This window comes from Aspergillus welwitschiae, assembly GCF_003344945.1.
Source record: "Aspergillus welwitschiae strain CBS 139.54b unplaced genomic scaffold BDQ94scaffold_13, whole genome shotgun sequence".
NCBI classification, from domain to species: Eukaryota; Fungi; Ascomycota; class Eurotiomycetes; order Eurotiales; family Aspergillaceae; genus Aspergillus; species Aspergillus welwitschiae.
This window is the reverse complement of record NW_020798707.1, coordinates 245,354-257,297: the sequence shown is the minus strand read 5'-3', so window position 1 is coordinate 257,297 and position 11,944 is coordinate 245,354. Positions and strand designations below refer to the sequence as shown.

At 50.7% G+C, this 11,944-nt stretch overlaps 5 protein-coding genes across 5 annotated transcripts; 3 read left to right on the top strand and 2 right to left on the bottom strand.

Annotated features, from left to right (window-relative positions):
• Positions 1-497: 497 nt before the first annotated feature.
• Positions 498-1,320, bottom strand: BDQ94DRAFT_142056 (60S ribosomal protein uL5). The gene is made up of 3 exons (XM_026765956.1): positions 1,254-1,320; positions 997-1,144; positions 498-877 (listed from the first exon to the last, which is right to left on the bottom strand). The coding sequence occupies exons 1-3, from the start codon at positions 1,254-1,256 to the stop codon at positions 624-626; spliced, it is 405 nt and encodes a 134-aa protein (XP_026627120.1). The 5' UTR covers positions 1,257-1,320; the 3' UTR covers positions 498-623.
• A 130-nt stretch (positions 1,321-1,450) lies between these two features.
• BDQ94DRAFT_142054 (small nuclear ribonucleoprotein-associated protein) lies at positions 1,451-2,978 on the top strand. Its single transcript, XM_026765955.1, has 6 exons — positions 1,451-1,637; positions 1,729-1,737; positions 1,794-1,865; positions 1,940-2,366; positions 2,423-2,467; positions 2,523-2,978. The coding sequence occupies exons 1-6, from the start codon at positions 1,611-1,613 to the stop codon at positions 2,603-2,605; spliced, it is 663 nt and encodes a 220-aa protein (XP_026627119.1). The 5' UTR covers positions 1,451-1,610; the 3' UTR covers positions 2,606-2,978.
• Positions 2,979-3,124: 146 nt separating this feature from the next.
• On the top strand, positions 3,125-4,381 carry BDQ94DRAFT_142053 (pyruvate transporter MPC1). Its single transcript, XM_026765954.1, has 4 exons — positions 3,125-3,259; positions 3,472-3,544; positions 3,708-3,866; positions 3,942-4,381. Exons 1-4 carry the CDS (start codon positions 3,187-3,189, stop codon positions 4,012-4,014), a joined length of 378 nt encoding a protein of 125 aa, XP_026627118.1. The 5' UTR covers positions 3,125-3,186; the 3' UTR covers positions 4,015-4,381.
• A 75-nt stretch (positions 4,382-4,456) lies between these two features.
• Positions 4,457-7,352, bottom strand: BDQ94DRAFT_22786 (putative amino acid transporter). Its single transcript, XM_026775270.1, has 2 exons — positions 4,927-7,352; positions 4,457-4,863 (listed from the first exon to the last, which is right to left on the bottom strand). Exons 1-2 carry the CDS (start codon positions 7,012-7,014, stop codon positions 4,699-4,701), a joined length of 2,253 nt encoding a protein of 750 aa, XP_026627117.1. The 5' UTR covers positions 7,015-7,352; the 3' UTR covers positions 4,457-4,698.
• A 332-nt stretch (positions 7,353-7,684) lies between these two features.
• Positions 7,685-11,598, top strand: BDQ94DRAFT_178110 (putative cation chloride cotransporter; the record flags this gene model as incomplete). The annotated part of the gene is made up of 4 exons (XM_026773060.1): positions 7,685-8,202; positions 8,260-8,851; positions 8,901-9,066; positions 9,118-11,598. Exons 1-4 carry the CDS (start codon positions 7,692-7,694, stop codon positions 11,596-11,598), a joined length of 3,750 nt encoding a protein of 1,249 aa, XP_026627116.1. The 5' UTR covers positions 7,685-7,691.
• Positions 11,599-11,944: the final 346 nt, after the last annotated feature.

Here is an 11,944-nt window from a genome sequence, read left to right as displayed (position 1 = left end):
ATAATGCTGGAAAGCACATCTCGCAAGGGAAAACACTCAATCTCAGGGAGACGAGTTTCAGGCCAAATGCACACTATAGCACCACTGTGTGTTGAAAGTGGTACAAGTGGCAAACACAGCAAAAGCATCATGGAAGACCTTTCATCAATGGTTATGCGGAAATCATCACCCTTCGTGAAGCCTTCATTGAGAAAAGTGGATGCGTATGAAAAATTTGGGAATTTGATATCTCTAACACGCCTAACCTCATGCCGTGGTAGAAAAGCCATATTTCAGAGCAGAGCGATAATGATTTTCAAGAACGCCTGCCTCCTTTTCTGACCATTTTTGATCGATTCATCATAAACACAACCCCGGAGCTTTCCCTCCTGAAGACCCCGTGGATGAGGGCATTTACCGGACGATACCGTCGAAGCGGTTCTTGAACCACTTGATGGTCTCGTTCTGGGTGATACGGTGCTGGGAGCCGATACGGGCCTTGCAGCGGCGGCGCTTGGCGACACGCTCACCAGGGCGGGTCCTATTGATTCCAAGTCAGTTGCTGATACTCGACTTGTCCTGCTCGATCTGGATTGACACCGATGGATCTGTCGAACCAGGACTGCGTAGAGGTCCAAATGCACTCACATGCAGCAGTAGAAGTCCATGCCGTAGATACCGATACCGGGGTCGTACTTGATACCCAGATCGATGTGCTCGGAGATACCGAAACCGAAGTTACCGGTCTCAGAGAAGTTGCGCTTGCGGAGCTCGTACTCCTTGACCTTGAGACCACGCTCAAGGATCTCCTCGGCCTTGGGACCACGGACGGTAACGTGGACGGAGATCTTCTCGTTACGACGGATACCGAAGGTACGGACGGTGTAACGGGCCTTGCCTAAACGTTGAAAAAATCATCCCATCAGCCATCCATTCCATAACACAGTTGTAATATCCTCCTTCCTCGGCTGCTTCGTGTTCGAATTTCTCGGATTCATCGGGATCGGGCGTTCTTACTGTAGACCGGAGTCTGACCGCTCAGCTGCTCGAGCACCTTAGCAGCGCGAGTAAGTCTGTCACCAGACTCGCCGACGGAGATGTTGAGCACGAGCTTCTGGATGCGCAGCTCGCGCATAGGGTTGGCGGACTTGTCCTTGGATTCCGACTGCATGGCGACAAAAATGTTAGAAAAAAAATTTGCTTATAAGTCTTCGGAGTCTCGAGAATCGGGTTTATATCAATGCTGAAAAGTGTATTGGCGATGGGCAACATACCATGGCGACTGCTTTTGGCGTGAACTGGTCGACTGGTTGGTTGGAAGAAACTCAGGATCGAAAAGTGTGTAAAAGGGAAATGTGTGGGTTGAAAGTGGGAAGCGAGAGCCCTTAGTGGCTTGGCGCGGTCGACTGGCGCCAAGCCGCAGAGCCGCGCCTCATGGACCTCCGACCCGTAGCAAGTCGAGCTGGTGCCGCTTGGAGAAAGTGTTGCAGACCTCGACCGACCTTCACTCCGGGCGCGACAGCTCAGTAAGGACAAAGTGACGATTAAGTAGAAGATACATCCTTCTACTATCTCACAAAACAATTCTTTGGTATCACACAAGTCGCATTCGTGCGCATTCATAGCCCAACATGGCGGCTAATAAGCAGGGCAAGATGGTGAGTTAATCGGATCCTTCCCTTTCGTGTTCATATCAGCTTGTATACACATGTTCGCGTGGCTAACTCTTTATTCTTCATTTTTGAGTAGCAAAACCTCGTAAGTTACTGACGATACATGTTTCACTCGCGCGTCAAACCTGACAATATCCTCAGATCAACTACCGGATGAGAGTCACCCTCAATGATGGCCGACAGATGACGGGACAGATGCTCGCTTTCGATAAGGTATATATTTCTGGGTCTTTCAGTGGCCATCGGATAACACTTGTGGTCGGCTGGTCGCTGATGCAGGATTATAGCACATGAACCTTGTCCTCGCCGATACAGAAGAATTCCGTCGCGTCAAGCGCAAGTCCAAGCCCGCCGCCGGTTCGACCAACGCACCTCTTGTTGAGGCCGAAGAAAAGCGCACCCTGGGCCTTACCATTGTTCGCGGTACACATGTCGTCTCTTGCTCCGTTGATGGACCTCCTCCTGCCGATCCCTCTGCCCGACTCGGTGCTGCTGGACCTAGCGCAGCTGCCGCAGCTGCCACTCTTGCTGCTGGCCCTGGAATTAGCAAACCCGCTGGACGTGGTCTGCCGGTCGGCCTGGGAGGCCCTGCTGCAGGTGTTGGTGGCCCTCCCCCGCCGCCCGGCGGTTTTCCCGGCTTCCCTCCTGGTGGTAGTTTCCCTGGAGTGCCGCCTCCGGGCTTCGCTGGTCGTGGTGGTGCCCCTGGTGGACCTCGTAAGTTTGCACTTTCGAGCTCGATGTTGAACTTGGTTACTGACTTAGGATATTAGCTGGCTTCGCTCCTCCCCCGGGATTCGCTCCTCAGGGTGCTCCTCGTAAGTATCCTTGAATAGCGTGTTATGGTTATAGAGCTAACTGATGCTGTTGTAGCGGGTGCCTTCCAACCCCCACCGGGATTCCAGCCCCCTGGACAAGGACGCGGATTCCCTCCACCCGGCTTTGGTGGACGGTGATTTGATAGTATGTGCAGCAGCATGATGGCTTGCAACCTGGCCATGATACCGGCATGGCAGATACTTCGAACTACGAATCAAGCGAACAATATTCACTTCCCCATTAGTCGCCTACTTGACGAACTTCAGACGAATAGGCATAGCACCCCGAGTTTTACCAGGCAAAGGCGTTGCGGCGTGTGCGGATGCAGGGAATGCCCTGACAAAAGAAAAGGTCGACCGAAATAAGGATAGGACCGACAGAAGTAATGCTAGATGTATTTCGAGCACTCAATTGTACTAGTGAATCCTAATAAGGGTTTGAAGCCTTTAATTCCTCCGTTTCATGTAAGACTATACTTCAAATCTACGGCGATTGGACAGCTGCAGGTGTAGATTCAGCCTAGTACGCAGTAAGCACCTAGCAAGTCGATTAAACCAACGACTTCGCAGCGATATAGTGCACGTGACCGTCTCCGGGTAACTCCGTCCGGCGCGGACTGCAGGTGACGGAGTGAGGAAAGCAAACCGCTCGGCCCTGCGTACTCACCTCTAATCAACTCTCCACTCCTCACTCCAGTCCAAGCCTTCGAGTTGTCAAGATGGCCGCTGCAATTAAGGCAATCAATGCGAAGATCCGGTCTAACAAGGCCCTGGATTACTTCTGCTCTACCCGTACGTTCAATCTTCACCGTTACCCTCCCCGTGTTCCTGACCGAGATCGGCCGACAAGAATGCCTGCCGTAAGACATGTTCTGAAGGGGTTGTTGAGCAACTTCAGTGAATCCTTTCTGCACATGTTATCGGTCACGATGACACAGCTCTTTCCTTAGTCAACTCTAATTAACAAAAAGCAATTTCTCTTGGCTAACAATGATCTCAACTAGACTTCTGGGGCCCTGCCTCCAACTTTGGTATCCCCATTGCAGCGGTGATGGATACTCAGAAGGACCCTGAAATGTACGTCGCTACAATTACCTCCCCCCACTCCGCGGTGTTCTTTCTCTTGAACATAAATGCACATCGAATCAAGCTTTGAGAGCTTATCCAGATAGCCCAAACGAACATACCAGCACCTTCCTAACCAATCATACGATTGCTAACTGTCACTCTATCTACACAGTATCTCCGGCCAAATGACCGGTGCTCTCGTTATCTACTCGGGAACCTTCATGCGCTACGCTCTTGCCGTCTCTCCCAAGAACTATCTCCTGTTCGCCTGCCACGCCGTCAACTTCTCCGCTCAGCTTACCCAAGGATACCGCTACCTGAACTACTGGAAGTACGTCACGGAATGGCTCTTTCTTCCCACCCCCGTTGAGAAACACAAGGATAATGCTGACTTTCGCATCAACAGCTGGGGAGGCCGTGAAGCTCAGCTCGCCGAGGCTGCCAAGCAGGGCAAGGATGCCACCGAGGCTGGCGCTTAAACGACGTCATCTTCCTCTTCTCGACTTTATCGCCTCATTTGCTTGCTGCGCGGCTTATGAATACCTTATACGTCTTTAGCAGCATTGCCTACCTACCTACCCAATTAAGTAGACAATACCACAATATCATGAATCAAATCGCCAAATCTAGGTGAGACCTGTACGTTGAGGGTTCATCCAGGTAAGATATGGGGCAAGATGAAGGCCCCAGCCACTTGTATTGATAATAGTGGCGTCGGGATTGGTAGTTTTGTTTGGTGGGGGGTTTTCTGCTGTTGACTATGAGATATCTTTGTATCTAGCAGCTGGGCATGCCGCGGTTTATTGTATATAGGCTTTTGTTTCTGCGCATTAACAAGGTTTAGACATTGATGATCTAGTAAAACTTTGTTCAGTTGACTTCATTTGAATCAGTAAGTGTTAAGATGCTTTGAAAGGAAGACGGACAATGTTACAAATAGACATATACTGGCAATTTAATCTCTAGTCTATACCACATACAATCGAGAATACAGCAACAATAAGCAAGATTTAATCAAACAGGGGGTTGTTCAGCAATCAGAAGACCAAAAAGTATAGACCAATCAATCGTATGGACGATGGCCTCACATTGTAGCATCAATCATTCATATCCAGAGCGCCGATCCCGAAGGAACGGGATAACAATCATATGACATATACAATCTATGAGTCACAGTACCCGGGAGCTTTGACGTCCGACCCATTGATCCAGTTGTTGAGTGTCAGGGCGGTCGTATACAAACAGCTAAGGACACCGAAAACGGAGAGTGCGATATCGGCAATCTGCTGCCGTCTCGATTGGGCACAGGCCTTAAGATGCAGCAAAGGCTAAGCACAAGTTAGTAACCATTTTGGCGGACCGAATTGAAGGTACTTAACAGGTTAACTCACCGGATATACATAAATCAAGGGGACACAGGCGAAACTTCCGACAAGCGAAACAAACTTGTCCAAGTCTTCTGCTCCGCCCCAGGCAATGAATGCACAGATCATGACAAGGAAGAAACGGAAGCAATTCTTCTTCCACTTGATACTGGGATTGTACTTTCCGCTGCGAGTGAAAAGCTCATTCTCCAAAATTCGAATGGCCGGGAAAAGCTGCAGTGGGGTACTGAGAAGAATCGCCAGAGAGTACAAGAACTGCACGGCATTTACAAACTTGTCATCCTGAGGCATGTTGAGGATGACTACCGTCTTCGTTGCGGATCCATATGCCGCATAGCTAAATGCACCAGCGCTGAGGAAGATGACCGTGATTATGACCATCACCATTGCCAGAACACCGGGAAACTTTTGCGGGTGCTTCATTGATTCCTGGATTGGGATGATCAAACCAATTCCCTCATACGTGAAAATAGCCGTGCCGATGAAAAGTGTCCAGGTGGATGGGTTGAAGGAGATGATATCCGAAACACCTCCTTGGTTCGAGATAGTCAAGAAATCATAATAGAAGAGGTAAACCAGCCCCAGCATGATAAACAGATCTGCAATGAGAGCAGTGAACCCGAGCTTGCTGATATCGCGGATCAATGAGAGAGGGAGGAAGATGACCAGCTGCAGCAACACCATGAACTTGATGTCAATGAAAGATTTGCATTTGCTGACAGCCAGAACGAAGGCTTGTAGATTCTCGGCCGTGAAAACAATATATGCCGACACGAAACCCAATTGACTCAACACAATGGATCCAAGGATGATGCGCCTCATATGCTTTCCATAGAGCGCACCACCAATGTCACCAAAGGAACCATCAATCTTCAGCCGCGTATTAACCAGAAGGATGAAGCAGTAAAAGCTGAGTAGTGATACGCCAAGAAGTACCATACTACTGAACAGCATGCCACCATTCAAGAAAGCTCTTGGCAAGAACAAAACTCCTGTGCCAACGAAAGACTTGAGTAGAAGTAATGCTGCTCCGGTCCTCGTGTTGGTTCCCGTCCCACCGCGTGGCTTGCGCTTCCTCCGGCCAGCTGTGTCTGGCCTGAGAAGGGCTGAATCTTCACCTGGTTCTCTGCCTTCTGCTTCGTCATAAGTATCCGATGAGAAATACTCATCGGGGCCCAGGACCTCGTCATCCTCTTCGAGCTCTTCACCAGCAAAGTGACCGTATAGAGTCAGGAATTCCAAAAAGCTGCTTGTTGGAAGCTGTGGCTGGGCAGCAGAAGCCTGCGCACCCGAGCCATCCAGATCTCCAGGAAGGTTAGGGCCTACTGCCCGTCTTAGATAGTCCCTTCTGAAACCCCCTGGGACACGGATACTGTTGATGTTCGTTGTTTCATCCTCAGGTGCAGGTCGAGCATGACTGAAGCTCCTGCTCCGGTTCGGTTTCCGCAAAGAGCTTCCAGCTTCTGCATCCTCAGCCCATCTGTATACCTGTCTCGTGATATCACCACCCTGGAGTTGCAGACTAGAGAACTCATCCTCGGCGTTACTTTGGGCGCCGCCAGACGAGTGGATATCCCGATTCTCGACCACATTCTGGGGTTGCACCAAATGCCTCTTGACAACTTCGGGATCCTCGTATGGACCTGCTGAGTATATTGAACCCTCTCTCCCAGCCTTGTTATCAAAGGAACCGTAATTCGACCTGACAGGCTGGTTCAGGAGGGCAGGCGAAGCAGTCCGCCTCGGAGGGGTACCTGCTCTCGGAGGAGGAGATCGGCCGAGGTAATCCTGGAGCGCAGATGCAATCATGGATTGTCCGGGGCCGGGTAAGGATGATGGATTGTCGACTCTCCGAAGGTCTTGGTTGGTTGCCGCGGTTGGTTGAATCGGCAGCGGTACCTGTCTTGACGAATAGGAGTTCGAGGGAGAAGGAATTGGTGATGCTAACCGGGCTATCGAAGCATGCCTATAAGAAGAAGAAACATCTCCTGCAGGCGATCCCGAGCGCATCGCGGACGTGGAGATCGGCGACGATGAACGGTTACGCTGAGAGGATGAGCCCTCACCGTTGTCGGACATCCTGGAGGATGACATGTTGACAAGAAGCAAGATTGAATTTTCTCGGGGTACGAGAATTTGTTAATACCGAAAACAATTGGTTCTATTTGAGTTTTCGGAGGCGAACCAGGATCATGGGGGAATGGCTACGGAGTAGGAAGGGCTGATAAGAGCGGAGAAGGAGAGTTGAGAGGATCGATAATGCGAGAGGCGCAAGTCGTTCACCGCAATGTATGCGGAGAGACTAGGCTTCCTGTTGTTTCCACGCACCCCAAAACACCCCGCGCCTTGTCGACCATGACAATCGTGAACAAAGGTGAAGACGGGCCAACAAAGACACGATAGAAGTGATGGAGAGACGAGGATGAGATAAGGGAGATCAGATGAGGCAGACTGCGAGACCCAGTGACCACTTTTGCATTGTTTGTTTATCGCTCGGCACATGAGGTCATCGCCGACGATCTGAACTCGGATTTCGCGTCTCCAATATCCTTTCTTCGTTACACGGTAACTCAACGTGCATGGCCCTGAGAGGTCCTTGCTGGTTTGCATCACGGTAGCTCTTACTGTGCTTGCAGGCAAATTACTCCTAACCCGGCCTTAGCACCATCTCATCGTCCTTGTGCCTCCGATTCGTCCGCTTCTCAATCGTGTCATTGCTGTATGAGGGAAGAGAAAGGCTCCTACAACCAGGAGCTGAGGCCCTATAATCCATGACTGACGGACGGACTGACAGTGCCTCGGAGTCCCTGTCCCGAAGGAGACCCAATTTCTCCACGCGGGCGGCTGAAGAAGACGTTTCTAGGCTGGATCCGAGCGAATCTGCCAATGCATCCCCCGAGGAAAGTAGCAAGTTCCTCCACGGGAGGATGACTTCCTCCTCTCATTTGCAAGAGCCTTCGCAATTCCACCGCTCATTTGAAAGCCGACAACAATCCCAACAGAACGTCATAGATAATGTTGCTCGTTGGTGGAGTGGGCGGGGGAGTGACGGAAAGCATGAACTTCCTAGGGAGAGAATCGATTTCAATCGCTCACCCCCCGGGCCCTTCAGAGAGGGTCAGAAGGAGAGAGATGGCCAGAAAGACCGTACGCTTGACAATCCTGATAAGCTTGGAACGTTCTCTGGCGTCTTTGTGCCGACTACCTTGAACGTTCTCAGTATCCTGATGTTCCTTCGCTTTGGCTTCATCCTAGGTCAAGCCGGTTTATTAGGAATGTTAGGTATGGCAGCCTTCTATCATTACCCGTATTATTCTATTGGAGCCTGACACGCACTAGGTTTACTGGTCGCTTCGTACACGATCAATCTCGTAACGACTATGTCTCTATCCGCTATTGCAACCAACGGAACAGTTCGGGGAGGTGGAGCATACTATCTTATATCTCGATCACTAGGTCCTGAGTTTGGTGGGTCTATAGGGATAGTGTTCTACCTGGGATATGTGTTGAATACCGGTATGAATGCCGTCGGTCTTGTTGACTGTTTCACACAGAACTTCGGGTCTGAGTCTGGTACTTGGGGCAATTTCCTTAGAGAAGGCTTCTGGTGGCAATACCTCTGGGGAACTGTCATCCTCATCATGTGTACCGCGATATGCTTAGCGGGAAGTTCTATATTCTCCAGAGCTAGCAACGGGTTGCTTATCATTCTCCTCATTGCGACTTTCAGCATACCAGTCTCTGCCGTATTCATGAAGCCATTCAACATCCCAAAGGTTGGGGTAGAATTCACAGGATTGCGGCTTCAGACGCTGCTAGAAAATCTCAAACCGAAGCTTACCAAAGGCGCTGCTGGCAGCCAAATACGTGGACGGGAGAACTTCCAGGACCTATTTGGGATCCTGTTCCCTGCTACTGGTGGTATATTTGCGTAGGTACGTTTCCTAGGTCTTAAGAACACCAAGCTCACGTACCAACAGCGGCGCGAGCATGTCTGGTGACCTTAAGAACCCCAGCAGATCGATTCCAAAGGGGACTTTGTGTGGTCTAGTCTTGACATTCATCACCTATGCTATCGTAATTCTCGCCATGGCTGCTTCGATCACCCGGGAATCGTTCTACAAGAATGCCAACGTTGTTCAAGTGGTATGTAATGGTTGCCTGAGTTGAACGGCGTGCGTCGCTCACCAAGCACAGGCAAACCTTTCTGGGTCAGTTATACTTATGGGAGAATTCGCGACAAGTTTTTTTTCTGCGCTTATGGGAGTTATTGGCTCAGCAAAGCTGCTCCAAGCGGTTGCGCGAGACGGCTTGCTTCCTGGCCTAAGTTTCTTTGGCAAGGGTACCAGGAAGACCGATGAGCCCGTGAACGCAATCATCGTCACTTACATGGTTGCACAGCTCACCATGCTTTTTGACATCAACCAAATTGCATCCTTCGTTACGATGACTTATTTGATGACCTTTCTGGTGACGAACCTGGCCTGTTTCCTCCTAAAGATCGGGTCTGCCCCCAACTTTCGCCCGTCTTTCCACTACTTCAACTGGAAAACCGCAGCGACCGGCACCTTGGTATGCGGCGCAAGCATGTTCTTCGTCGACGGGATCTATGCCACAGGCTGCGTGGGCGTACTGATGATGCTATTCCTGCTAATTCACTACACCTCGCCTCCTAAGTCCTGGGGTGATGTCAGCCAGAGTCTGATCTACCATCAAGTGCGAAAATATCTGCTTCGGCTCCGCCAGGAGCATGTAAAGTTCTGGCGACCTCAGATCCTACTGTTTGTCAACGATCTCAGCGAACAGTCTAAGATGATCTCTTTTTGTAACTCGCTGAAGAAAGGAGGGTTGTTTGTGCTGGGCCATGTGCTCGTAACAGATGACTTCACCACCGCTGTGCCAGAGGCACGGCGGCAGCAGACTGCATGGACCAAGTTCGTTGAGAGCTCCCGAGTGAAGGCCTTTGTCAACATTACGGTCTCTCCTACTGCCGAATGGGGTGTCCGCAATGTCACACTAAGTGCTGGTCTGGGAGGTATGAGGCCGAACATAGTTGTCATTGATCAATTCCGCGAAGGCAAATCGTTAGTTGAGAGGCCATCTCTTTCGAGTCGGAGAGAATCGGGTGGAAGACGTATATCTCGTGAACTGGTGCCTGTGATAGCGGAAGACGGCTCGCAGGAGCTACCAATGTCAACCAAGACATATGTGACCATCCTAGAGGATTTGCTCTTCAAGCTGCGGATGAATGTTGCTGTGGCCAAGGGATTTGAGGATCTGGAGCTTCCTGGACCACACGGACAGCACAGAAAGAAGTACATTGACCTCTGGCCGATTCAGATGAGCGCAGAGCTCGGTGCAGACAGTGAGAGCAAGAAGAATGTTTTGACCACGAACTTTGACACCTACACCCTCATCTTACAGTTAGGGTGTATCCTCAACACTGTACCGTCGTGGAAAAAGACGTACAAGCTCCGAGTGGCTGTTTTCGTTGAGTATGAAACCGACGTCGAGGACGAGAGAGGAAGGGTCGAAGCACTTCTCGAGAAGCTAAGGATAGAGGCCGAGGTTTTGGTTTTCTGGCTGGCATGCGGCGACCTTAAAACCTATCGTATCATCGTCAACGGCGACATATCGCCGGAGACCGAGGATGCCGAACCTCGAGTCCATGAAGCTTTACGGAACGAAGAATGGTGGCAGGATATCCAGAAGTCTAGGAGTGAGCATGAAGCTCAACAGCAAGCTGAACTGGGTGCTATCCGAAGGGCAGATGAGCGGGTGCCTAGTTGGCCCATGCAAAGCCCCGAAAGTGTACATAAGCCACTACAACCCCTGGCTGGGGGGCTGAGGAAATTGGTAGAGTCGTCCAAGCGCCGGCGATCCATTTCGAGCTTCAGAGGGCTGGGGAGTGTCAGCCTAGGCATGCAAACCCATCGCTTGCTCGATGCTTTTGTCGACTATGACAGCAGCGAGAGCAGCACAGGTGAGAGCAGTGACGAAGGAGAGTTTCCGCCTTACCTGGATGAGGAGGATGTGGACGAAGAAAACGGCCAGGATGCCGAACACAGGATCCAGGGTCCTCAATCAGAACTGGAAGGATCTTCTAAGGCGAAACAGAAGGTTACCGAAGAGGTTGCGCCGGACCAGGCAGTTCCGTCAATTATCATGACGTGTGACGATGCGACATCCCCGAAGACGCAGTCAAGTCCATCCCGGCCAAAATTCACCCGTTCGCCGTCCAGCAGCCGCTTCAGCTCATCACCAATTCCTGAAGCTCGTGTCAACGCAGAGGAGGGCGCGGGCCCTTCAATCATGTTCGCCCCTAGTGCATCTCCTCCACGCACATCTAACCGGGTTGAGTCCATCTACACACGACGCTCATCTTCAGGGCCATCTGTCCTCAAAACTGCGTCTGGATATCCGCGACAGGCATCAGTCCCCTTATCATTCAATGATCTCCCTAGTCGGGCGCAACACCTGATCTTGAATGAACTGATGAACAAGCACAGTGATGATACAGCTGTTCTATTCACAACATTACCCTCGCCGTCCGAAGGGACTGCACAGAGCGAGGCAGCAAGTGCCTCGTACCTGAGTGACTTGACGGTCTTCTGGCAAGGTCTGCCGCCATGTCTGCTGGTTCATAGCAACAGCATGACAGTGACGATGAATCTCTAGTGTAAAGGCATGAACATAAAAGGGGAGCAAGGCATTGCACATTTTCGCTAAACCATAGTATATACGACTACTGGTACATTTACTGTTGATAGCATATGCATATGTTAATAACTGTTTGGAGATATTATCATTCTCCACAAATTTGACCAAACTACTATCATATTGCCCAGCCAAGTAGTACTAACAGACTTCAATAGCCGATGGGTTGACCCACCCTAACTGTCACCCACCAGGTCTTGCCAGTGCAACTTTTACAAGGATACCAGGAAACGAGCTCCCCCCTTGTCTTTCCGGTTGGCTCACTCCTTGGTTCCATCCTTTTTCAGCAAGACTCCCGTTGATTCAA